Source organism: Chlamydotis macqueenii, chromosome 10 (genome assembly GCF_036417535.1).
Source record: "Chlamydotis macqueenii isolate bChlMac1 chromosome 10, bChlMac1.mat, whole genome shotgun sequence".
In the NCBI taxonomy this organism is placed as follows: Eukaryota; Metazoa; Chordata; class Aves; order Otidiformes; family Otididae; genus Chlamydotis; species Chlamydotis macqueenii.
Window position 1 is genome coordinate 1,995,061 of NC_141565.1, and position 23,638 is coordinate 2,018,698.

The 23,638-nt window shown below is 40.0% G+C and overlaps 1 protein-coding gene across 6 annotated transcripts in view; it reads left to right on the top strand.

Moving 5' to 3' along the window:
- EFCC1 (EF-hand and coiled-coil domain containing 1) overlaps positions 1-14,734 on the top strand; it is a 51,723-nt gene extending 36,989 nt beyond the window's left edge. Inside the window, exons 4-8 of one of the 6 annotated variants that reach the window (XM_086755257.1) lie at positions 2,843-2,975; positions 3,252-3,436; positions 9,259-9,410; positions 12,147-12,216; positions 13,624-14,734. In XM_086755257.1, the coding sequence (XP_086611383.1) occupies positions 2,843-2,975; positions 3,252-3,436; positions 9,259-9,410; positions 12,147-12,216; positions 13,624-13,757 (674 nt within the window). In that variant the 3' untranslated portion in view covers positions 13,758-14,734. Of the gene's footprint in view, positions 1-2,839; positions 2,976-3,251; positions 3,437-9,251; positions 9,411-12,146; positions 12,217-13,623 lie in introns of all 6 variants that reach the window. The other 5 variants (XM_086755260.1, XM_086755256.1, XM_086755259.1 and 2 more) reach the window with 5 other exon arrangements.
- The last annotated feature ends 8,904 nt before the right edge of the window (positions 14,735-23,638 follow it).

Here is a 23,638-nt window from a genome sequence, read left to right on the forward strand (position 1 = left end):
TAAAAGACTGAACATATCACTTAGAGCTATAATTTTAAACTGTTTTTTTTTCCATAGGGTTCAACTCGCCAAAACCTTTTTCCTGGCTTAAAAGTATGAAGTTTTCATTTCTTTGTAAATAAAAACTCAGAACTTCAGCTAAAATAATAATTTCCAAGGAAACCATTTGCAGTTAATATTCTGTACAGTCACACTCTTTGGAAACATCCTGGCCACTTCAGTAACCCCAAAGAGGTCCAACCTGTTTAGCACATGGAGCACTAACTGCTGCCATAACGTTGCACACTTGCGATTTCTCATGGGGCTGCACGAAGCATTCTTTGAAAGGCTTCCAAAACCACTGCGTTTGCCAAGGCTGCCTCTCACTACCAATAACCTCGACTAGGCTTTCGCAGAGCAGACAGTTACACAAACTCTCAAAGAAACAGCCATTTGGGAAGGGGTCATTTCGCTGCTGTAATGAGGAGACACAAGATAGCTATCTAAGAAGCCAAACTTTTTTTTTTAATATATATATTTCCCCATGCACACCCCCTGGGTAGTGGTTTACATGCCAAGTAGACAGCAAATGCAAAGTTTGGTAAGTTCGACTTAATGTTTTCACTTCAGTGGTTTGTTAGTAGCATGTTCTCTATGTGGTTAGACTTATAAAATAAACCTGCTTTTACAAACATTTTTATCTAAGCAGACACTTTGCCAGCTCCCAGTTTCCATGTCTAACCTACACTACCCATATTTCAAGTACAAACAGCTTTTTAGCAAAAGCTTTTCAAGCAAATAAATTACGGGTTTATAGATTTAAAAATGTGAAAGTGTTCCATCAAATAAAAAGGATTAGTTAGGCAGAAAAGGAAAATAACGCAGAAAGTTGAACAAATAATAAAAAAAAGTGAGTGTCTGAGATAAACCCATGTATACTAGAGAAATAAATCTAGGTACAGAATTGTTTAGATATACTTTAATAAATATTTTTCTTAGAGCAGAAGAGCACTTGCATCAATGGAATTGGGTAAGTTATTCTACATTAGTTAGCTTACAAATTAATGCCTAAATATCACAATAATAAAGTGCTCTGTGATTCTACTGACAGAATATTTTTTAAAAATATTAGCTTAGTAGAAGAATTTTAATAAAATATTGGCTTTAAGTTAAAAGAGATGCATAAGAAGTTTTGCTTTTCCTCTCTGCTTTCCAGTTCTCCTAATCCTAACCTGCAAGCGGGATGTAAGATACCATCTCTTTTGCATACACAGTCAAAACATTACAAGTGTCTTTGATACCTTAGCACAGAGACAGCTTGAGATGCATGTGCCTTTTCCTCTATTTTCAAAAATCTAATCTGAGCATCTGCTGTGCCAGATGCCGCAATTAATGTACTGGATTAAACATACCAGTTTGAAGCTCTTCCAGGAATCTATAGTGTTGGGCGATCAGTTCTCATGGCTGCTGCAACAGTTGTGAACTCTGACCATTATCCCTTTGAATTCCTATGGCAAGAACATAAATGATGACAGAAAAAGGTCACTACTAATGTATCACAGACTGAAAACAGAAAGTCTTGCCTTGTTTTTTCTTTTGGGCACGCACAGCCTCATGGAAACAAAGCGCTTATATAAAATTAGTTTGTCCAGTGTAAGGACTGTTATGAAAATACAGACGTTCATTCTTTAATTATGGAACAATACTACATATAACTAAGCTTTGGTCCTGCATAGGCAATAAATTATTGAACACGATAACCTATAAATGAGGCACATTAAATGTGACTGGAATGAAAATTGCACTAACAAGTCATATGGTGACTCGTCGCCTTGCACACACCTGTGCTGAATCACCCAAATATGCCCAACACTTGTAATGCTACCCAAAGTCAAATGTGTTTCAGTGTTTGAAGAAATAGCAGCATTTGACTTGTTAAAATTCATTAAACCTGTTTAATTAACTAACAGTGATTAAGGTAAATAATTACAAAATTGACACTGGCTTAACCTGATGTTAGCTCAAAATTACTGTTCTGAATAAAGATGTTGCCAGTGCTTTCCATCCTCTGTTTCCAAAGACTCCCTGTAAGTTACAAGCATTGTAACAATCCTGAGTCCCAGTAAATATATTCTTATGATAAAAAGCAGTTAAATGCAATAGTTTTTATAAGATACAGCTAAAAAAGTATTGAAGTGTTGCTACAATGGTTCATGTACGTTTACATGTATTGTAGACAGTTCATTTATAATTTATTTGGCATGTGAGTAGATAATAAGTTGAGGTAAAAAAGATGTAACTAAACATTAGATAGCTATGGGTCTAAAATCATATTTATATATTAAAATCACTGTCTCTACAAAACACAGCAAGGGAATTAATTAGAGAACCTTTATCTCAAATTCCTGCACTCCCAATATGTGTTCAGCTGGTACAATGACTATGCAAAAAAAAAAAAAAGAAAACTTACACAGTACAATGGTTTTTTATTCATCTTGAAAAGTACAATTGCATAGTATAAAAGTCTAATTCAATTGTATAAATGAACAGTAACTGCACTCCCCAATAACACACCAATCCTTCACACTTATCCTTACACTATAGCTACTTAAAAGAATTTAAAGGAAACAGCTACAAATTACCTGCATGAAAGTGTTGAAGCATTCAAGACTCTTAAAATAATGATCTTTGCTGAGGCACCTTTGCCTCAGCTTTAAAGGCCCTTCCCATGGATGCTGCAGGACCCTGCAGCATGTTACACTGGGGTTTTTAAAACCTCACTTCTGTCTCAGTCTCAGGAGTTTCAGCTGCAGCCGTTGGGGTTGTTGTTTTGTTGCTAAGCGGCTGTTGGTTTCTCCAGCAGAGGATCAGCTGTTCCGTTCCGTGGAGGGCCAGGCTGCTTCTGATGAAGAGGAGGAGAAGTGGGCAGGAGACCAGCCACCTCAGGTGGACCAAATGAAGAAAACATTGACCAAGCTCCCTTGCTGTGGCAGTGGGTAGGTTTCTGAGATTAATGCTATTTGAACCCTTTGTAAAGATTATTTCATGACCTGAAGGCACCATGGCTTCAGTAGAAAGCAGTAACACTATACAGCAAAATCAGTGGGCCCCTTTGCCTTTTTACAGCTCTTGGGAACAACCCTCAGCAGTGTCAGCTAGGATACTAATTTCTGATCTGCGCTGCCACGAGTTTTGCAGGAAAACCAGCTTTTACAAACATACACCTTCATCATGAGGTCTCACTAACTTTTTTTTTTTAAATGTATATATAGATGTGATGAAAAAACATGGAAAAAGCTAACGTCTTACTTAGAGCCCACCAATCCTGATGGCTGCGATACAGCCCCTGCGGAGCTCACAGAGAGGATCACACAACTAACTGAACAGCTTGAGCTTAAAGGACATGAAGTGAAGAAACTGGAAACAAATATGGAAGAGGTAACAGGTGCCAAGCAGAGTGTGACAGAGTTAGTTATATATCTCTAAGTAGCTGCATTTATATCCATACACATTTATATTTTACTCCGGTCATTCTGCTCTCTGTTGCCGGTGTTTCTCACCGTGCCATTAGTTTGTCAGCTCAAACATCTCACGCTTTCCTGTAACACCTGCATTTCCAGGCTGGCTCCTACCTGAACCTCCACTTACTTAAGTGGTTTGAGATGTTCACTGATGCTGTGTTTGGGACTGATAGTGCTGCAGGGTTACTATAGGCAGCTTCCAGGGGGTCCTCAGCTGTGGATGAAACACTCCATGTGTCCTAGGACACCAAGCTCCTCTGGGAGCATAGTAATTTTTCAAGAAATCCCTCCACCTGACTGTGATGCATTCTGCAATCCTTCAGAGAAAATAATTGAGTTTACTCTGGCATGTTCTCGAGCTTAAACTGATATATTTATAAATTTTAAAAATAGTTCTCAGGCTTAGCAGCATGTTCGACTTTTCTTCAGCAGAGAAGTTAAAGGCCTCAAAGCCTAGTGGTCCCATGTGACCTTACTATTTAAACATTGCAGACTTCAGCCCCTGATGGACAGAATTTAAATGCTACCCACCTTTCTGTGAAACAAAAATAGGCCATCATAGGCATTGCTTTGGTCTGCTTTGTCTTAAGGGTTCAGATAATGCTTGTTCAGTATTTTACACCCCTTCTTTAAGCGGATTTCAGTAGTTTTGGAAGGACTATGTTAATCACTAAACTATTTAAAGTAAGAGTAAAATATTTAACTTCTCTGCATGTTGCCATCCTTTGATTTTTATCAGTATTTCACTACCTTCCTGTAGATGGTGTCAGCTTTCTTTTTCTTTTTTTCCATTCAGAGGTACTGATCTTCTTTGGCAGTATCATATTGCCTTATTTTTAGTCTGTGCTGATGCATATTAGCTCTGTGCACCTTGTTCAGAAATGTGCCATTATCGATACGTTAATACAAAATGCCAGGACAGAAATGGAATCTGTTGCTCTTGATTTACAGAGAAGCAGGGAAGTGAATAAGACAGAGTGCCAACCCACTGTGACATGAATTTAAAATCGGTAGGATGAATAATTTTCAGCCTGTTAGAAAATTATTCTTAAACCTTCTTACGTTTATTTAGCCAGTATTTATATCATGTGTGCAGTTACAGGGATTTTTTGATGCTACAAAGCAGACAAGTAATAAGTAATTCCTTTCAAAAAAGGTGACTGTTCCTGTAATCAACACAAAGCAAATTGGAAGACTGAGAAATGCTCTCTCTCATCTAACTCATGAACAAGTGTATTGCCTTAATAAATAAACCACCAAGAACACTTTCTCTGAACACCTGACAAAACTACTTTGTACATTGCTCTATATACTTCTGTTTGGACCTGCTCAATGCAGAAAATTAGACAAATAACAACAAAGCTAACATGCAACAAACTCAGCAGGCAAGTGAAGAGCAACACTCTCAAATACCAATTAATAATTGCTTCAGTCTAAGACTGTGAAACCAGGGGATAAAAACAGTTCTGAAATCTGACATGTCTAGATCTGCTTTCCAACAACCGAACATTTAAAAGTAGTTTCTACTGAAGACAGGGTGATGATGGTGTCAGGACCTGGGGATAATAGTTAGAGGAAATGTGAGTGAATTCTAAAAATAAAGTGATATGCTGCCAGTTACAGTGTTGCAAAGAAATGCCATTGACTTTCTATAAAAGCTCACATGCAAACTGTCAGCTTAATTAAAAAGACAATTAGTTCATGACCTGCCACACAGGGTCAAATGAAAAGGTGATCCTAGTATAACGCGCCTGATGGCAAGCAGCAGCTGCTTAGAGAAAAGCAATGAGAAAGAGTACAGAGAATTTTCCTCTTGGTATGACTCAGCTGGTTCCCCATACACTAGGGACAGACACATCTTGAACTGGATGTTGCATGGAGTATCATATTTAATGGCCAGTACTGGAGCTATTTACCATTAATTTACCTTTTCTTTCTTTAAAGCTAGTGATGCTTTTGGTGTCTCCAGGCAAGGACTCCCACATACTAGTTAGAAAGGAAGAGGGTTTGAGAATTTGGTTTTGTTAGCTTTAAACCTGCTGCTTGTTCACCCACCGTCATCTCGTTTTTGTGCTTGGGAAACAGCAAATGATCTTTCCCTCATAATTTTACAGACTTTTACCACCAGAAACACTGCCTCAGAAATATCACCACTCCCAGGCTGCCTCAGCTCTCTTGGTACAGAAACCACTACGTACTCCTGTTACTTTATTTTATTCTTCCATGTACTTTTCAAGCCCTATTACCCTTTTTGAATGAGAAGAACTGAAAACGTGCTTAGTATTCAAATGCAAGCCCTTCATGGCATAATCATAGTTTCTGTTTTGTCCCTAGTTCCTTTCCCAATAGCTCCTAGTGTGCATCTTTGGTCTCTAACCACTGAGCTATGTTCAGATGACAGCTCTTCTAGATCTCCTTCCCGAGTGGCAGTCATCATCACTGCGTATGTACGATGTTGTGTACCTTACCTTGCATTACTGACAGTGAATTTCTTCTGATCTTTTACTGCCCATAGCTATTCAACATCATTAATTCCTGCTGTAATTCTTCACAGGCAGCTTTAGTTTTGATTACTCCTCCAAAAAAAAAATTACATTGAGAGCAAACTTAAACACTTTGACAGTCACCTTTTAAAAAAAAATTCATTTATGAATATGCTGAACAGCTCAGGTCTTAACCCAGCTCCTTGTGAGACCCTAAGGATTCTCTGCCTCCATTGTGAGGTCTGTCACTCCAGTCCTGGGCTGTTACTCCGTGCTCTGTCCCCAGCTTTCAACCTTTCAACCATGGCAGGATCTGCACTACTGCCCTGTGGTAGTTACTTTTTTTTTAAATCTGTGGTGATGAATTTTACCAAAAGCTTTTTGCAGGTTCAAAATACACTCTATCAAGTGAATTAACATGATTCCTATATATTCATAGACCCTTTCAAAGACATCTAATGGATTCTTCACTGTGTTTACTTGGTGAACTGTGCATTCACCAAGCCCCCTCCATTCCAGTTCCTATCAATTTGCCTGACAATTTCTGATACTCTTGAGGTGATTTTCTGTTCCTCAGATCATCTCTGCAGCCTCTCTTAAAAAATGGTGCTACATTTGCCACCTTCCAGTCCTTTGAGGGCGAAATGATTTAAAAAATAAATTGCACAGCATAGTTCAGCACTTCGTTCTGCCATTCTGTTACTGTTTTCTTCCCGTTTTGAAAACGTTTCTCAGGTTTATTGCCTGTAAAAATGGCTCTAATATGAGAGTCTCCTTAACTTTTGTAGAAAATACCACAGAATAATTTTTCTTTTACATTCCTTAAGGGATTTTTGCATATTAGTTATTCATTGTCCTAGATGTATTTGTACACAGTACTCCAGAGCTCAGATTTTCCCCGTGGCATTCACCTCCTGTTATAAGAAGGTTGGATATTGGCAGCTGACTTCTCAAAACTGGTATCTGGCAAGGTAGTATTTCCATTTCACAAACAAGGCACAGACCCAAAATCAGGCTCTGCTGGAGGACTTTGGCAGAGCTAAAACCAAAACCCACTCCTCTGAGCCCTGTCACTTAACTATTGACCATCCCTCCTCAGTACCTAAGTTTTAAAAATATGTTATGCTTAACTATGGTCATTATCTTAATGCAAATGTTCAAGAGCAGGTGCTAGATGGAACGTAGCTAGGGAAAACAATCTGGGAGAATGTTTTAATGGCACACTGGGCCACTGTCTTCAACTATTGCCTGCGCTGGCCATACGAACTAAGCAGTTGGTCATGACACTGAGCAGTTATGGAAAACTCACGTGGCCGGCATACTCAAGAGAGAAGTTTGTACTTCTCCTATTCGTGTTTGTCTGGGAGACCCGCTGCCCAGCCTACAGCCCTTCAGTGACACCCAGCAGAGGACAGAGGAGGCCCTGTGCAGTTTCCAAGAACGGCAGGTTTGCCAGCATGACTAAAGCAGCAGCTAAAAGCAGGAGATAAGTGATGTTAGAGGTGCAGGACCAGGGTAGACGGGCACCTGTTAGGAATTCCCATGAGCATCTGTCTAATTGCATCGGGAAAGTCTATTTTATGCTTAAAAATAGTGACCTTTTTATATTTGATATGACACTGCCTCAGCTGACAGGAACATGACTCCTTCACATGTTTAGCACATATCTACGCCAGGCGGTATTTGCAATGCAGGGCAATCTGCAATCCAGTAAAGGAAACCACATGTTGAATTCATTGAAGACCCCCCACAGCCTCTCGCGTATTTGTTAGGTCGCAGTCGGACACATTGGTGGTAACAAAGCTGGCTCTCCAGCTAAAAGCGCTGTTTCAGGCTGAAATCATTGTTTGGCAGATGGGCCAGATTAAGTGATCCAGACTTCGGTAGCTGTTGCGTAGCTCAGAGGAGCTGCAGGGCCTCACAAGGCAAAGCTCCCGAAGAGCTAATGAAACAGGCTGATTTCCATCTGATGAGCGAATAAGCGCTTACTAATACTTACTTTTAGCACTGTCAGAAACTAAGATGACTTTCTAGAAGGCTCAGTGTGGATCAGGGATTGTTTTATTTTTTCACTCTGATGACACTTGTAGTTTAGGGAACTGAAGTTCCTTCCTATCTATTCAAATGATCCAAATTTCCACAAAAAAAAAAAAAAAATCTCTTAAATAGTGTGCATATGAAGGCCTTCAGCTTTTCTAGTTCAACTCTCTCCTTAGTTATTTTTAGAACTGCAATAAAGATAAAAGATGACAACCAAAAGGGATTCTCATAGCCAGCAAACTTGGCGCTTATCCCAGGATTCTGTTTCTCAGTGTACTATTAATAAATATATTTACATTGTGTTTGCAACAAGAAATTACAAAAAATTTAACATTTCAGAATGCTGGGCACAGTAACCATTGAGAGATAAGTTCACTTTTATTAATAAACCTGAAATCTGTCAGTGCTCTCTAAGGTCCAAAATTAATATTTCAGTGACGCATTTTCCAGCGGATGCTTTTCAGGCGCTTTTTAGCAACTTGGCCACGTATGTGCGACAGGCCTGGGTTTGTGACAAGCAAAGATAGTTACTTTTGCAAATGGTGTGGCAGCTCTGTAGTCAAAACATGTCGCTTACATTTTGCACTGAAGCAAAAGCAACATTTCAAGTCCTAAATGTTTTTTGACAGGGAGGTCTGAGACAGTGGACAGGCCAGCTCAGCTTGGGAAGGTTCCGGTCTGAGGAGACCTCTCCTGCCCAGGATTTCTGTATTGTTCGAAAGTCCTGTTGAATCTGACTTTTCTGTGCTTAGCTGCAAACCAGTGCTTCACCAAGCAAGCATGACAGTGTTTTGCAGAACCAGAATCTTATTTTTCTTCTTTTTTTTTAAACCAAAATACTTAGAACAAAATAGCTAATTACCTTCTTGTTTCACTGAGTGTACAGATAATTGATACGCAGGAGCTGCAAGACAAAAATATGACCATCTTGGTGAGGGCACACAAATTAGTTATGCTTTATAGAGGACGACAGGAATTAGGAAACTGAAATAGTAATGCCAGTACTTAAAATTTCTGAATGATCTGTTTGCATCCAGTGTTGAATGAACTGCCATTATGTGCAAACGCAAAGCATAGAATCACATTTCCTAGCAACTACTGATTATTCACTTTATGTAGTATGTTAAAGAAATGTACTTCCTTTCAAAATAACCTTCTGGAGTGAACTGACATTTACCAGATGAGGGGGGGAAATTAGCTGCTTTTAACGCCCTGTGTCATTGTCCAGATGAAAGGCCCGTTGCTAGGTGAACTGCAGCAAAAGCTGGAGGAGACCGAATTGTTGAAGATGGAGCTGCAGATGTTGGAGACTGAGAGAGTTAGGCTGTCACTGGTGGAAGAAAAGCTCATGGATGTTTTACAGCTTCTTCAACAACTTCGAGACTTGGTATGGCAAGAAAGCAGTTCAAGAGACTTACAACTGTTTTTGATAGTGTCCCTTCCAAACCAAAAAAGATGTTCATAGCTTCTATTCGGTACAAAGTCCTTTACACCAGGAAACCTTTTCACATGTGTTTGCCCTGGGAACTGCCTGCTGATTGCAGAGAACTTTTAGACCTCTATCGCTGACTTTCTAACAGAGGCCTAGAGATCTCACTGGATCTAGATCTCCAAGCTCTCCTTATCCTCTAAACATTTCAGAGGAAACAAGGAAAACAAAAATGCTAGTATTCAGAAAGATTCTAGAAAGATGATCAGAGGGCTGGAGCAGCTCTGCTGTGAGGCCAGGCTGAGAGAGCTGGGGCTGTTCAGCCTGGAGAAGAGGAGGCTCCGGGGAGAGCTGAGAGCGGCTCCCAGTGCCCAAAGGGGGCTGCAGGAAAGGTGGGGAGAGACTGTTCAGCAGGGCCCGGTGTGACAGGACAAGGGGCAATGGTTTTAAAATGGAAGGAAGCAGATTCAGACTGGACATAAGGAACACATTTTTTAAGCTGAGGGTTGTGGAGCACTGGCCCAGGTTGCCCAGAGAGGCGGTGGATGCCCCATCCCTGGAAACATTCCAGGCCAGGTGGGCCGGGGCTCTGAGCAACCTGATCTGGTTGGAGATGTCCCTGCTCCTTGCAGGGGGGTTGGACTGGATGGGCTTTAACGGTCCCTTCCCACCCAAACCAGTCTGTGATTATATGATTCTATGAAATTATTTTTCCTTCTAGAAAAGGACCTTTGTTTAACTGCATCCTACAGTGGCACTGAGTCAGTATTAAAGGGATCAAACTCCTTCCTATATACCAAGAAGGTATATTTTTTGAGAAGTTTCTTACCCAATTAATAATCCAAACATGGACTTATAAAAGCTGATGTAATAACATCCCAGAAATATGTGTCCAGTATGGCAGTTCAGTCCTTTAGAAAAAATAAGTTTAAATCTCCTGCTTGGGAAGGATAATGGTAAGGGTGAGTTGGATATTCTGCAGAACATGGAGTATGTTGGGAGCAGCTCTGGACTGCTAGCAGTTAATTTCTTTGACAATGACTGAGGATTCTTCTCAGTTTTCAGTAAAGCTCTGCCTAATCTGTGTGAGATGAGAATGCTTCCTCAGATGATCCCTTTACTTTGTTTGAAATATACTCATGTTCCACTGATGACTCTAGGGAACAAGTGCAATATCTCATAATTTGCCAACTTATTTTAGCACTTGACATGGAAATTCTGCTTTCATATTGCAAGTCTGGCACATGCATCAATAACCATCTGGTGAAGGATTAAACTCGTAAAGACTGTGACTGGCAACAAGCATAATAACCCTTTGTGTCAAGACTTCAACATGTCATTCACTGGTCAGTTGAATTATTGCAGATCATTTCTGCGTAGGAGACAATCCATCACACAATGTGCGGTATCTCAGTGATGATAGCACTTCATGCTAATCATTGCTGGAAATAAGCCACCGCGTGCCACCAACTCTCACAGCACCAATACAGGCAATGATGCTGCCTACGAAAAAGATAATTTACAGCATTCCCAGTAGAGTTAGCAAGGATCTCCTAAATCCCTGGTGGGATATGCTTCAGACAAAAGAAACTTACTCATCAGAAGCTGTGGTTTCAGGTGTCACTTCCCCAGCATATTCACATTCATGGTTTCAATACCCCAAGCATCTAATTTGCAGCAGAATCCAGTACAAAGCAATGACTGGCCAAAGGCAAATGCACTGTTAGGACTATTAAAACCTCACACTGTGTTGCAGAGGTCATGTGTAATCCCAGTCCACTGCAAACTGCTTCCCACTATGCCCCAGTCCCCACTGGGGCAGACCAGTAGAAGGCAGATGACCAGCAGTAAGCAAGGCCAGTACTGCCTGGGCTGCTGGCAGGTACATCATCTTTCTTCCAGAATAGCTTCCATCTATTCTCACTTCTTGAAGTTTTAACAAGAATAATGTGTCCCTGCAGATACAGGCACTCTAAGTGCTAATTAAACTGATTGCAGGGCCATCTCCCAGAAAGCATGCATTAGTGTCTCAACAGCAAATTAAGAGTTTGTTTTTCTAGACACATTATGTAACTCCCAACAGATTTCTAATACAAAACTACCACTGAAAAAGACCATCCAAATCTTAAGCAGTTTTTACAGTCCTCTCACTTTGGCTAATGTTCATTACATCACTCTACATAGCTAACAGGAGGTCTGACAGTTATATGTGACACATACAATCTCTTCTAATTTGTTTATACCTAACGTGGTTCCCAGTGATTCACAGAACAGCCAGGTCCAAGAAGCCCCTTTCTGAGAATACACCACAAAATCTGCCCATTCACCTTTCACCAGAGCCCCAGCAGAGGGCTGGGCAAGCTTCTGTTGTGCATGCCCTGCTGACAGTCCTTGCTGTCCAGATTTGTTTAGGCACACACTCTGGAAAATTCTGGGTTTTTTCCACTGAATAATTGCTATTTGTCTTTCTACAACCACATTAAGAAATGGAGCCCTCCACAAGCAGCTATTATTTCAGCAGTATCTAAGATAAAATGCTTGAAAATAAAGCTAGTATCAGGTCTTGTATTATCAGGATTCACTTTCATTTTGTTTTAATTTTCAAATGCAAATACACTGCGCATAGATTTTGTTGCATACATTCAAACTGCTGAATGGCATATTTGTGCCATAATATTATTTTGTTTTTTAAAGAACATATCTAAGCGAGCCTTGGGGAAAATCTTGCTGAGCACTTTGGAATCCTGCCGTGACCCCCAACCTGGTAAGACAATACATCACGTATAAAGGCCAAGAAACATGAAAAGTGTCCTTTTGGGAAAAACACTAGCTAATGAACAGATGAGTAGGAAAAAAGTATTTTGACTATTAGGGGACAGGCTAGGGAGAAAGAAGTACTATGACAGATTACCTATAGAAAGTGATGCTTTCTAATCTGTGACACATCAGAAACAGGAACACATCCATGGCTTTTTTTAGACCAATTTTAATTAGAATTTGGCCTTAGGGGAACAATTCAGTATCCCACTAATGTCTGCAGGGATTCATTGATATGAGAAAGTGGAAAACATGACCAAGGATGTAAGACTCCTATTTATCAGGTTTGCTGTCCCACTGCATGTTGTATTCCTCTGCTGCAACACAAACAAATATACAAACCAGAATATTTCTGTACTCCTCTAATAATAGCCTTTTGTGTTCCTCTTGTGAAAATTAAACTTGCAAAGTCCTCTCCCTTGACAATGGTCCGGTGTGCCAGAGGTGCCTTGGTAGGAAGCAGAGAGGGATCACAGCCTGGAGGTTCAGATTTGATTACTTTGTTCCTATTAGCAGAGCATTTGTACTTACCTTCAAGAAATGAGCGTCCTGTACCAAGCCTAAGAACATGGCTTGGAGGTGCTTTAATAAGCAGACAAAGACAAGGCTATAAAAGGCTGGATGTGGCCTGAGGGTTTAATTTTGAAGAACATTATTATCAGTGATTTAGGAAGAATAGCATCAAATGATTCTGGGTTTTGGCAGTTTCAAAGCCTTGTTACTAGCGGCCAGCAATTCAGGGCGCAGGCAGCCCAGAGCTAAGCTGTGCTGTTCCAGCATGGCTGCAGAGGAAGCAAAGAAAAGAAGGTACTCCAGGGGATGCTGCTGAAACAAAGTACCTCCCTCTGTAACGGCAGCACAGCTCAGCTTCCTAAAATGATACCAACAAGTGAAGTAACTTTGTGAAGTGCTCTGTCCATTCTGCATCACCATTGCCATAAGGGGCTCACCTTCTCTGCTTTCGATTTTCTGGCTGTGCGCTTGACAGGACTTAAGCAGCTTTCCTAAGTCTTTGTAAGCAAACATCATCTTCCTCTTTGACAAGGCTAAGTGGATGGTTGCATTAGAAACTCTTTATTATGACAGGAAATAGTCTTTGTTCACACAAGTGTGCAAGAACTCGGTGAATGGGCAATGAATGAAGCAAGAGAACCAGTAGAGAAAACAGTCCTTGAACCGAGTTCCACTCTTATTTTTATAGGGACAGAAATTCATTATTTGGTCTCAAAATTTAGACATTTTATGTTAATTACCTGAAATGGCACCTATGAAGAAAAGAGCTTGTGTTACAATTGTTAAACTGCAACGTTCTGTCTTTATTCAAATTATAATGCGTGCAACTTTCTTTTAAAAGGAAAAGCCTGCCTATTTGAAGTCCTAGATACTCTGTACCACGAGCTGACAGCCTGTGAACTCTTACAAAGCCAGCTTCTGGAGAAGGCCCAGAGTCACCAGTCCTTGTCTAACCCACTGGTCATCTCGTGCTGAGCAGCAGTGCCAACTACAACCCACATGACCAGCCAAACAGCCGCCCTCATTCACTCAAACGCATGATGAACAAAAAAGATTTGTCCAATTCAGCAGAGCTCAGTGATGGAGAAGAGAAACAGAATAATTCAGCCATGACATCAAAGGTATGGTGCCTCTGGGAAGAGCGCCAGTTCCTCGGCTAACGTCAAAGCCCTCCCTTACCTGAACGAGCATTCACACAATGGAGGATTACGTAGCAGTGCCTGTGTCTGATGGAAGCCTTACCATCCATGTATGATGGCCCTGTAACTGTACCAGTTAACCAAATAAAAACTATCCCAAAAACTATCCCAAATCCCAACTGACCTGACCTACTTAGATTTACAGCCCTGGTTACACATTGGCTGTGCACAGTGATAGCTCAATTCAAAAGCAGAAGGCAGCCGGTGCTGTCACTGGCAAGTAAACCACTTCCTTAACACACAAGTGAGGAAATCACTGTATTATAAAGATACACACGAGTGTATGCCAGTAGTGCAAGTTTTAAGGGCTCATGTATAAAATGTCTGTGGTTCAATTATTCACCTTATTTAACTCTGAAGTTAGATTTGTTATTGCTCTGCTGAAATTTATATTTGCAATTATAGAGATGCCTTAGAAATCTGCAACAGTCTTTCCCAACAATAGTAATAGATTTTACATGAAAAGTTACATTTAACTGCTTGAAAAAGGTGCAAAGCAATCTTGTTCCCAGGCTCTCAGGGAAAGGAAGGGCTGAAAAATTCACTTTGCATCAGCAAACAAGTGCAGTACACGACTTTGTTCTCTCATTTAATTTCCCTCAGTGTGACTGTAAAGGCCCCAAACTAGGCTCCACTTGCAGACAAATAAATGTACAATGCTGACCATAATCATGGTGCCATGTAACATTTTAATCAGCAATAAAATAATCCCTGGGAAAAGTTAAAAAAAAAAAAAAAGTTGCTTCCAAGATGCTTTTGCTGTTTCATTCAACTATCAAAAGAAGTAGAGTTCTTAAATGATCCAACTGAACTTACGTTATTAAAAAATGCACGTTATTAAAAAATCTTTTAAGAATGTGAAATGACTTGCCTGAGATCATACCAGCAACGAAATAAGACCATTCAATTCAGAACTGCGCATATATGAATTTTTCCCATGAAAATGGTTTTCATACAGGAATAAGGTCCGTACCACAATGCCATCTGGGGAAGAAGTCCACTTCTATTCCCTTCTATTCTTAGTACACTGTACAGCTTACACACACCTCCATGCAAAACCGTGATACGTTACTTACCATTTAGAACCAGGTTGGTAACAAAAATTTGCAAGAGATATTTTCATTTCATTTTAGAGGAGAAAAAAAAAAAGGTGTTTGGCTAACCATGGAACAAACTCTGTTCAATGGCAGTTTATCTGGGTTTGGTTTTTTTCTGGTTTAACAGAGGAAGACTTTAAGAATAGATATACATTTTTAATGTAAATTTTTCATAAAGATACATTAGACAAGACATACATACATAGTGCAATATTCACCCTGTAAGAATAAAACTGTCTACTAATAGTAAATATAACACTAATGTAATACTAAGCATAATATACTTAGTAGATATTATAATACTATATACTAGAAAAACTATACACTAAATGTGCAACAGATCCAAATGAGCAGACGTTAGTTCTCTGCTTGGGTTCATCTTCTAAAAAACCAAGAACAGGTATCAGCTTATGTTTTGTGCAGCTCTCAGACTTTCCCAGGAATACTGCGTATGTATAAAGAGAGAACACGCAGCAGAGCAGTAAATAATCACGATCTGTGCACAGTTAGCAGAAGAGACACTTCCAGAGGAGGATCTAATGCAAGTGCAGACCTGATTATGGATATCCTCCTGCACGCCAGGATTCTTTCATCATTTGAATTAGTATTACCTACTGCATCCACTCTTTCTAGATACACACACATATGTGTATTTGTACTATATATACTTATGTAGATCTTAATTAGCTATACTAATTGTACACTTTTAGTATCTTTTTCACCACTAAGTTACTACTTCACTTTCTAATATATTTCTAGAAATCCAGACTGTTAAGTAATCTGATGTCCTAATGCTAAAATGGGGGAGAAGCAATGTAATCTGAGCAAGCGCTGCACAGCTTATCCAAGCAGCAGTTGAACTGTAATTAGAAACTAGAAAATGGCACTGCAAACCTAAACTGGTGTTAAGGAAGATGCACACAGCTAAGATAAAAGGAAGCTGTTGTGAATAAATCAACAGCATTTAACTGATCTAAGAAGCAGCAAAACCATATCTTGCTAAATTAGCTTAAAATACTGTAACATTTTTATTTAAGAAATGCCTATATCAGAATTATTTTTCATACATCAGCATATGCTGATTAATCTTTTAATAATAAAAGCTAAAAATCAATTAATATGGAGCAAATCAGACTTGCAGTACTTCCATAAGAAGAATATGTTCTTCAGGATGGTCAAGAAACAATCGTCAGTCAAATTCTTGCTGAAAATCAGAGGCAAAGCAAAGCACTGAATGTTGAGAATCCTTCTTTGGTTACATTATTTTTTTAAATATATTCACCTGAATGTTTTATGCTGTGCCTGTCAGCAGTGTTGCTGAAGCTGATAAATTTATTTTACATGAACCTACATAAATATGTGGTTTTCAATCAATGTAACAGATAAATTTCTAGCTCTGCCTCATAAGAAAGGAGGCTTCCACAGTTTGATTTACCGTGTGGAACCTGTTCAAAAGAGTCTGCACAGTAATCTTGGGGAGCAAACTCAAATCTCTGTGTTTTTTTAAAGACCTAGCTGCTTAAGTCAAGTGATTATTGCAGATTTCAGCTACCTTTTTTCTACCAGAAGCATATACCAAGTTTAAACTAACCTTGTAAAAAAAAAATTCCCTATGTGACAAAAACTGAAAAGATAACAAAGCACACTCAAAAGCCTTCCATTTAATATGTACCACCCCAAATCCAGCACCTCAAAATCTCTGCAAACACTTTATTGTGTTGTATGCTTACCAAATGGTAGTAAGTGGCCATTTGCTTTCATGCTGATGTCTCAGTAAAGAAAAAAAATCACAGAGAGAGTGCATGTGCTATAAACGTAAACGCAATTGCCCATCTAAAACTTTGCATAAGTAGACAAAGGCCAACAGAGCATGCCTTCCCAACATTTCTTTGTTAGTAGGAAAACCATTTTAGAGGAGTACATGTGACACGTTCCCAGGTGAGACCAGAGCCCTGCTGTACAGTTTCCAACTGGTAGGGGTTACTTAGGTCTTGTCTGTAGGAAGGACCTATACTACTTTGATTGTCAGTTAAAAAGCCAATGGGCATCTATAAAAGGATGAAAGCAACCTAATTATACTGGCTTTGAGGCACTTTGGTTGAACTCTGGCCTTATACCATGCTTGAGATTTCATCCCCTCCCCAGCATGCTCATTCCTCCTTCTAGTAGGTTTTGGGGTTTTTTTTCCCCCCTCGAGAATAATTCCATTCTTACAGAAAGGACAGTTTGTTTCCTCCCTGTTGTATCTGCTGGAGATGCCCCAACAAAAAAGTTATTCTTCATCACCTCTTCTGTATGTCCTTTTCTCTTTATCACTAATTGCAGAGCAATAAATCCCTCAGGCTCGCCAATTCTGTACTTGAAAGACTGGTGTCCAGTCTTTCCTCGAATGAGCTGCCTGGAGTGTTCTCAGCACTGCTAACCCTCACTCGTACAAGACTCAAGGAATGTGCCCTTTCTTCTGCTCGTGTCTCCTAAACCTGGAAGCTTCTCTCTCTCACAGACTTTGCTCATATAATGTGTTTGCATTTCCTTAGCCATAGCAGTTCAACACTAGATCTCCACAAATTGTGACCAAGCTCACCATCTTAATTCATTAATTTTCTACTAAAAGTGCAAATTGGCCCTAAGGAGGAAGCTGGGACATTTCCTCCACTGATGTGTACTGTGTTTCCACAAAACAAGCTTTCCAATTTGACTTCATTCTCAAAGGGCTTTCTCCTCCCAGTGCCCTCTCACTTACCATTTGGCATATTTCTCGCCGAGATAACCTGTGAGTCTGCACACTTCTAGTACAACTCACATTTTTCAAGAAGAGTTTCCTCCTCTTATTATTTTTTTTTTACTTTCTAGGAGGTATTAACTATTAGTACATTAAAGCCCACCTGAAATATTAGGTTATTCAATAATTGCCCAATTTATTTTCATTGAAGCTCTCTCGGAAGTATCTGGCAGCGACCACTCATCACAGATGTTACATTCATTCACAAAACTTTCGCACCAAATCAGTGTGGCCATCTCCAGCCAGAGGTGCTCCAAGAGGCTGATGGCATTTGTACACACTTTTGGAAGCAAAAAAATCCTTGGCACCAGTATGCTTAAATTAGCTGAATTTGTTGGAATTCAATCTCCTCCTTCTCATGATACTGTCCATTAAGCTGCTACATGGTACATTTCCATGATGAAAGGCTGTTTAGATTTCATTCTTTGTTTCTATCTCACTGTTAAGAAGAAGGGAACACTTTCAAATAGTGCTGCAGAAAAAGAATTGCTTGGTAGGCGAGAATGACAATAAACATTCACAGCGTGTGTGTGACACATCACATTACCAGCCAAAAGGTTTCTCTTAGATTTATAATTTCATGGAATTTCGGAGCTGAATCCTTTAATAATTATATTATCTTATTTGCTTAATAATTGTATATATAATTCAGCAAAATACAAAAGTCACAGAGTGTGTTTCTTAGTGTGAAATTCAATTGAAAATCTTCCTTATTTCTTGAATTATAGTTTACTTTCAAGAGGCCAGGATTTTCAGAGTTCCTGTTTGGTTTCTATTGTACTTTTCTGTCTCTCCTGTAATACACCAGCATAAACATCCTTACCCACCTCCCACGGTGCTGTCTGTTACAGTAGCTGCAGTCTGTTGCAGGCAAGTGGTCAGACTGAATATGCATTTCTTTGGGGATGCTACCAGAGCCTTCTGAGCCCAGCTTCCTCCCTGAAAAGAAGGAAGACAGGACCAGCATCCCCCACCTTTACCCCAAGCCACCAGATGACACCACCAGAGCATGGCCCGTTTCAGCTACACGTATATATATCTTCAGCGGAGTGTCCACGGGCAGTAACTCACTGCTCTAGGCCAGGCTACTCAACAGCTGTGGAAATCCTGGGAAGACTGAGAGGCACTTTTCTGGCAGAGCTCAACTTCATTTTGTCCCCCTTACTTTCTTCTAACTAACATTTGGCCTTGAGGCCGAAAGTACCAGATACCACACCTGGAGTGAGGTACTCAGGTTCTCAGAAGAGCTCCTCCTTAGCAAATCTCTTTGTTTAATGCAGCTCACTCACGTCTTCACTTAGGAGGGGTTTCCGTATTAGAGCAAAGCCCCCTGAATTGAGATGAATGTCTTAAATGACGTTATTTCCTAAAATATTTATACTTTTCTGAACTGTAACCATTTCAGACTCTGTGGCTGACTGACTGCTCCTAGATTTAATCCCCTACCCATTTCCAGAGTGTATTAACAGTAAAACAAAATAAAAGAATGAAAAGGCTCAGAGGAAATTCTGGAAATCCTAGCTGGCATTTCAGAACAAGTTACCTGTTAGACATCAAGTTCAATTCATGACCAGTCTTCCTCCTGCCAGTACAACTATGTTTTTGTCTACTGAAACTCACACAACGATAGCAGAGTGTCAGAATCAGTAGACAAAGGTCTGCCTAAACTTCTACATGTTTGCCAAAACTTGGAGCACAGAATGCAGACAGCTGTTTGTTTTTAAGTTACATAATAGCCTAGGAAACAAAAAATAATTAATTCAGCATGATACTAATGCATGCTTTAGAGAATGCAGACTTTTTAACTTGGCCATTCAAATTTGTGAAGGAAATAGCCCTTACTCAGTTTAGACTTCACTAGAGTTTTGGTAATGAAGGTTTAACTGCTTCCATAACAGCTCCTTGTGAGCTGAGAAGACCCTAGTGCAACAGCTGGGCAGCATGTTGGACATGGACACAATGAATGCTCAGGTCTCCTAAGGCTGCCAACAGAAAGTCAGTGTAGCTGCACTCCAGCATCCATAGGTCCCCCAGCAGCGATGCACAGGTACCTTGCGGGTTAGCTATTCCTGTGTTTTCCTCGTCTTTTACTGACCGAAATCCGTGATCCTGCATGTCCATTCTTTCCATCCACTACTACTTGGAAAATGCCGCTGAACTATGGGATTTGTCACAAACACAGGCTCACACCACTCCACCACACCTCCCCATGGCGGCGGGGGCGGGGGGAGATATACAAGTCCTGCTCCGTGGCGACTACAGAAACAGAGACATTTCTGAGGAAATAGCAGAGGGTGAGCAGCCCAGGGTACATAACGAGGCTGAAAGTAGTACAGGGTTGGTCCTACCAAGAGACAGTGTGCCAGCTAACCGAAAGCTGGGTACCCTATTTTTCAGAACTCACACCTTACTCAGTGAGGTCAGCATACGTCAGGCTCATAAAATACTTAATTTAACACACCATGTGGTAACACAATTTACATATTAATGAGATCAGACCTCCGAGCACTGTTCCTAGGGAGGGCGTATCTTCACTGCAGACTTATCTCAGGGGATGAGCATCACCATCTCCACATGCCAGGCAGCTTTACTCGGTGAGAGTGGGTAGGCCGCAAAACCCCAGAGTCACTGTGTTCCCTGTGCTGTTTCGTAGGAATAGTACCTTTGCGAGCACAATAAAACTTACATTATAAATAACTGTTTTATGATTCTGCCTCAAAGAACGATGAGATAACTTATCTTTGTCAAGGGGTAAACAAGGACTGTAGGATGACATTGAAAAATTATCAGTGTTCAAGTGGTTTCACCCACGTCCTCGCTGCAAAGCAAAAAGGTCATAAGAGCTGAGTGTGCTGTTATGGTTACAGATAATTTCTGTACTTGAAGAAGGTTTTATTGTTTAATAGTTCTGGTTTTGTTGATTATTTCCCATTGATTTTTTCACAACTACAAGTGGAAAAAAGTTCCCTAATAAAGGCAAGGTCCAGTATTTTGTGAGGGATTTTCTACCTCTGAAAGTGGCCAAAAAATAGAAAAAAAAAAAGAGAAAATACACGGAGAGTAAGACAACTCAACCTAAACATACCACTTAGATAAAAAAATGGTATTTTAAAATAAAGAATATGCATTACCCATGGGAGGGTCTTTTTTGTTTTTAAACTAATCTTGGAAGTACAATTCATTACACATTCACAGTGCTAGTCCAGCACAATGCAGCAATACCGCTTTCTTTCCTGTAGAGCACTGGAGCTCTTACCAGCAGAGATCAGCTCTCGGGATGACAGGAGAAGTCAGTACGGCTGCTAATTGCTGGGGAACAAACATCTGTCACGCCCAGGGCTGAGACACACCACCGAAGGATTGATAGTCACCCAAAACTGTCACCAGGTTTTGAGAGGCATTTGAAAGTCGCTCTCAAATGTGCTCACATTTTAAACCTAAGAGCCTTCTGGGGCCTCCTCTGAGTCCTGCCATCAATAGCATGTAGCACATCCTACTGCCATGGAAACCATTTCTAGGTCACCTTTACATAATAGAGCAGAGAAAACGTCTTACCACCAACTCCACCATTAAAGCACACTCCTTTTCAATTAAGATTGCAGTAACCAACTTAACATTGACTGTAATTACACATAATATACCACAAAAAAAAAGACATACTCTCACCAGCATAAAGATAGGAACGCAGAGACAATGCAGGAGGTCTTGGCTCAGACTCTGCTGTTACACTTCTTCCAGTGAGGGAAGCAAAATGATTGCCTGATCCTATGCATCCATCTTGTACCTCAAGCTGTCCAACAGCTTGGGTTAAACTAATTCTGTAGAGAACATCATTAATGCTGCAGAGACCCTACCAAGAAGAAAAACACAGCTGGAGCTGCTTTTATGTATCTGGCTGGAGCTACATATAAATAAAACTGACAGAACCAATAATTCGAGTCACAAAATCAGGTTTAAGGAGCCATTGAACCAAACAACAATATACTGAGTAGAGACAGAAAAGAGACAGAAGGCATTTCAAATCCTGAAATTCAGAAATAGTTCAGGACGTAAGAAGTAGGAAATAATTACATAGCAGATTCTTTTCTGTTCACGGAACACCAAAGAGTTACTGATGCAAGAGGAAGAAACTGAATTTTTACAGCAACTGTTCGCAAACACTCTAACTTAATTAATCACGATGTTCAGATCTGTGAAGGAAATGTCTTTAGCAAGAGAGAATTTGGGAAGGGAATCCAAGAAGAAAGATAAACAAAGTTCTCACATTACATTGATAAATCTAGAAAATACACATGTATGGTGATAATTTTAACAATGAGTTGCTCTCAAGAACTTAAGTCTAAAGTTCTAGTCTAGGACTTCTAGCTTACGTGCAGGGCACAGTCCTCTGTTCCAACTGCCACAAATCCTCAAGACATTAATATTTCTAGCTATCATTTGTTTTCTTTCTTGCAACTGTTGGCTTTGTTGTTGTTTTTTTCCCCTAATGGAGAAGCAGAATAGTATATCTGGCAACCATGATCTCATAAAAGGAAATTGTTGCAAGTCATAGTAGACTGCCCTCAACTTAGACTGATTTCATTGACTGCACAAGTCATTCTCAAACTCTTGAGAGTTAGAGCATGACAGAGATCACAAGCAATTAAAAAGTACAGGAAGACAGGAAAAAAATATGGCTGAGACTCTAAAATAAAACATATTTGACAATGCTGAGACTACAGAAAAGGAGATTCTGCTGACAAAAATTGTACAAGAAAAAGCTCTCTAGAATATGTAGAAGGAGAGGGTGAAATTTCCTTTGTTTTATTTTATCCTCTGTAGAGACAAGGATGTCAGCAAACATGGAACTGAGACCATGTCGACAAGGTGGAACTAAGAAAAGCTGAAGGACAATTTTTCAAATAACTTAAAAGTTTAATACTTCAATACTGCATACAAATGCAGCACTATATTATCATCACTCATGTTAAATGTCTAGAATATTAAGGATTTCATAATATGTTAGGATAAAAATCTGCTTGCTCCTTTTCTGAGGAATGTTTCTGAAGGTACTTTACTAGAACTTGGCTAAGTATTGGAAAAGGGCTGTGAAAAATCATTAAGGAGAATATACATCAGTAGAATTAAATATAAATGTAAATATAGATTACTGACTGATAAAGTATGTGAGGAATAACTACAGAGCATGCTTGTTTGTGCTTTAAAACCATACAGGGCTACAAGACCAAATATTTTAACAATCTGTTTAATTATAAATAATTAAATATTGAATAGGCCATTGAGAGATTGCCTCATCTTCAGAGAGGAACATGGAGCAATACAAAGACACAGGTTTTGCATTCAAATTGCAGCACTGTAATGAGAAGAGACCCACCTTCACACAGTCAGTCTGAAAAATGCAGTGGTCAGGGTACTAATCTGGGAAAGGTGGAGCTGAAATCCAGGTTTGTGCTTTGAATCAAGGGGGGCTTGAATCATGGTCTCTTTTAACATGGCTGAAGGCCAGTGGCATCCTGGGCTGCACTGGGCAGAGCTAATGCACCAATGCTAACACAGGTTGAGGGACTGTGCCCCTCAGCTCGGCACTGGTGAGACAGCTGGAGTGCTGGGCTCCCAGTTCAAGAGAGTTCTCTCAGAGTTGCTGAAGCAAGTCCATTGTGGGGCCACAAAGATGGAGGGGTAACAGAAGGAGCCAGACTCTTCTCAGATACCCATTGACATGCAAGAGCAACAAGCACAAATTTAAACACAAGAAATTCCATTTAAACATAAGATTTT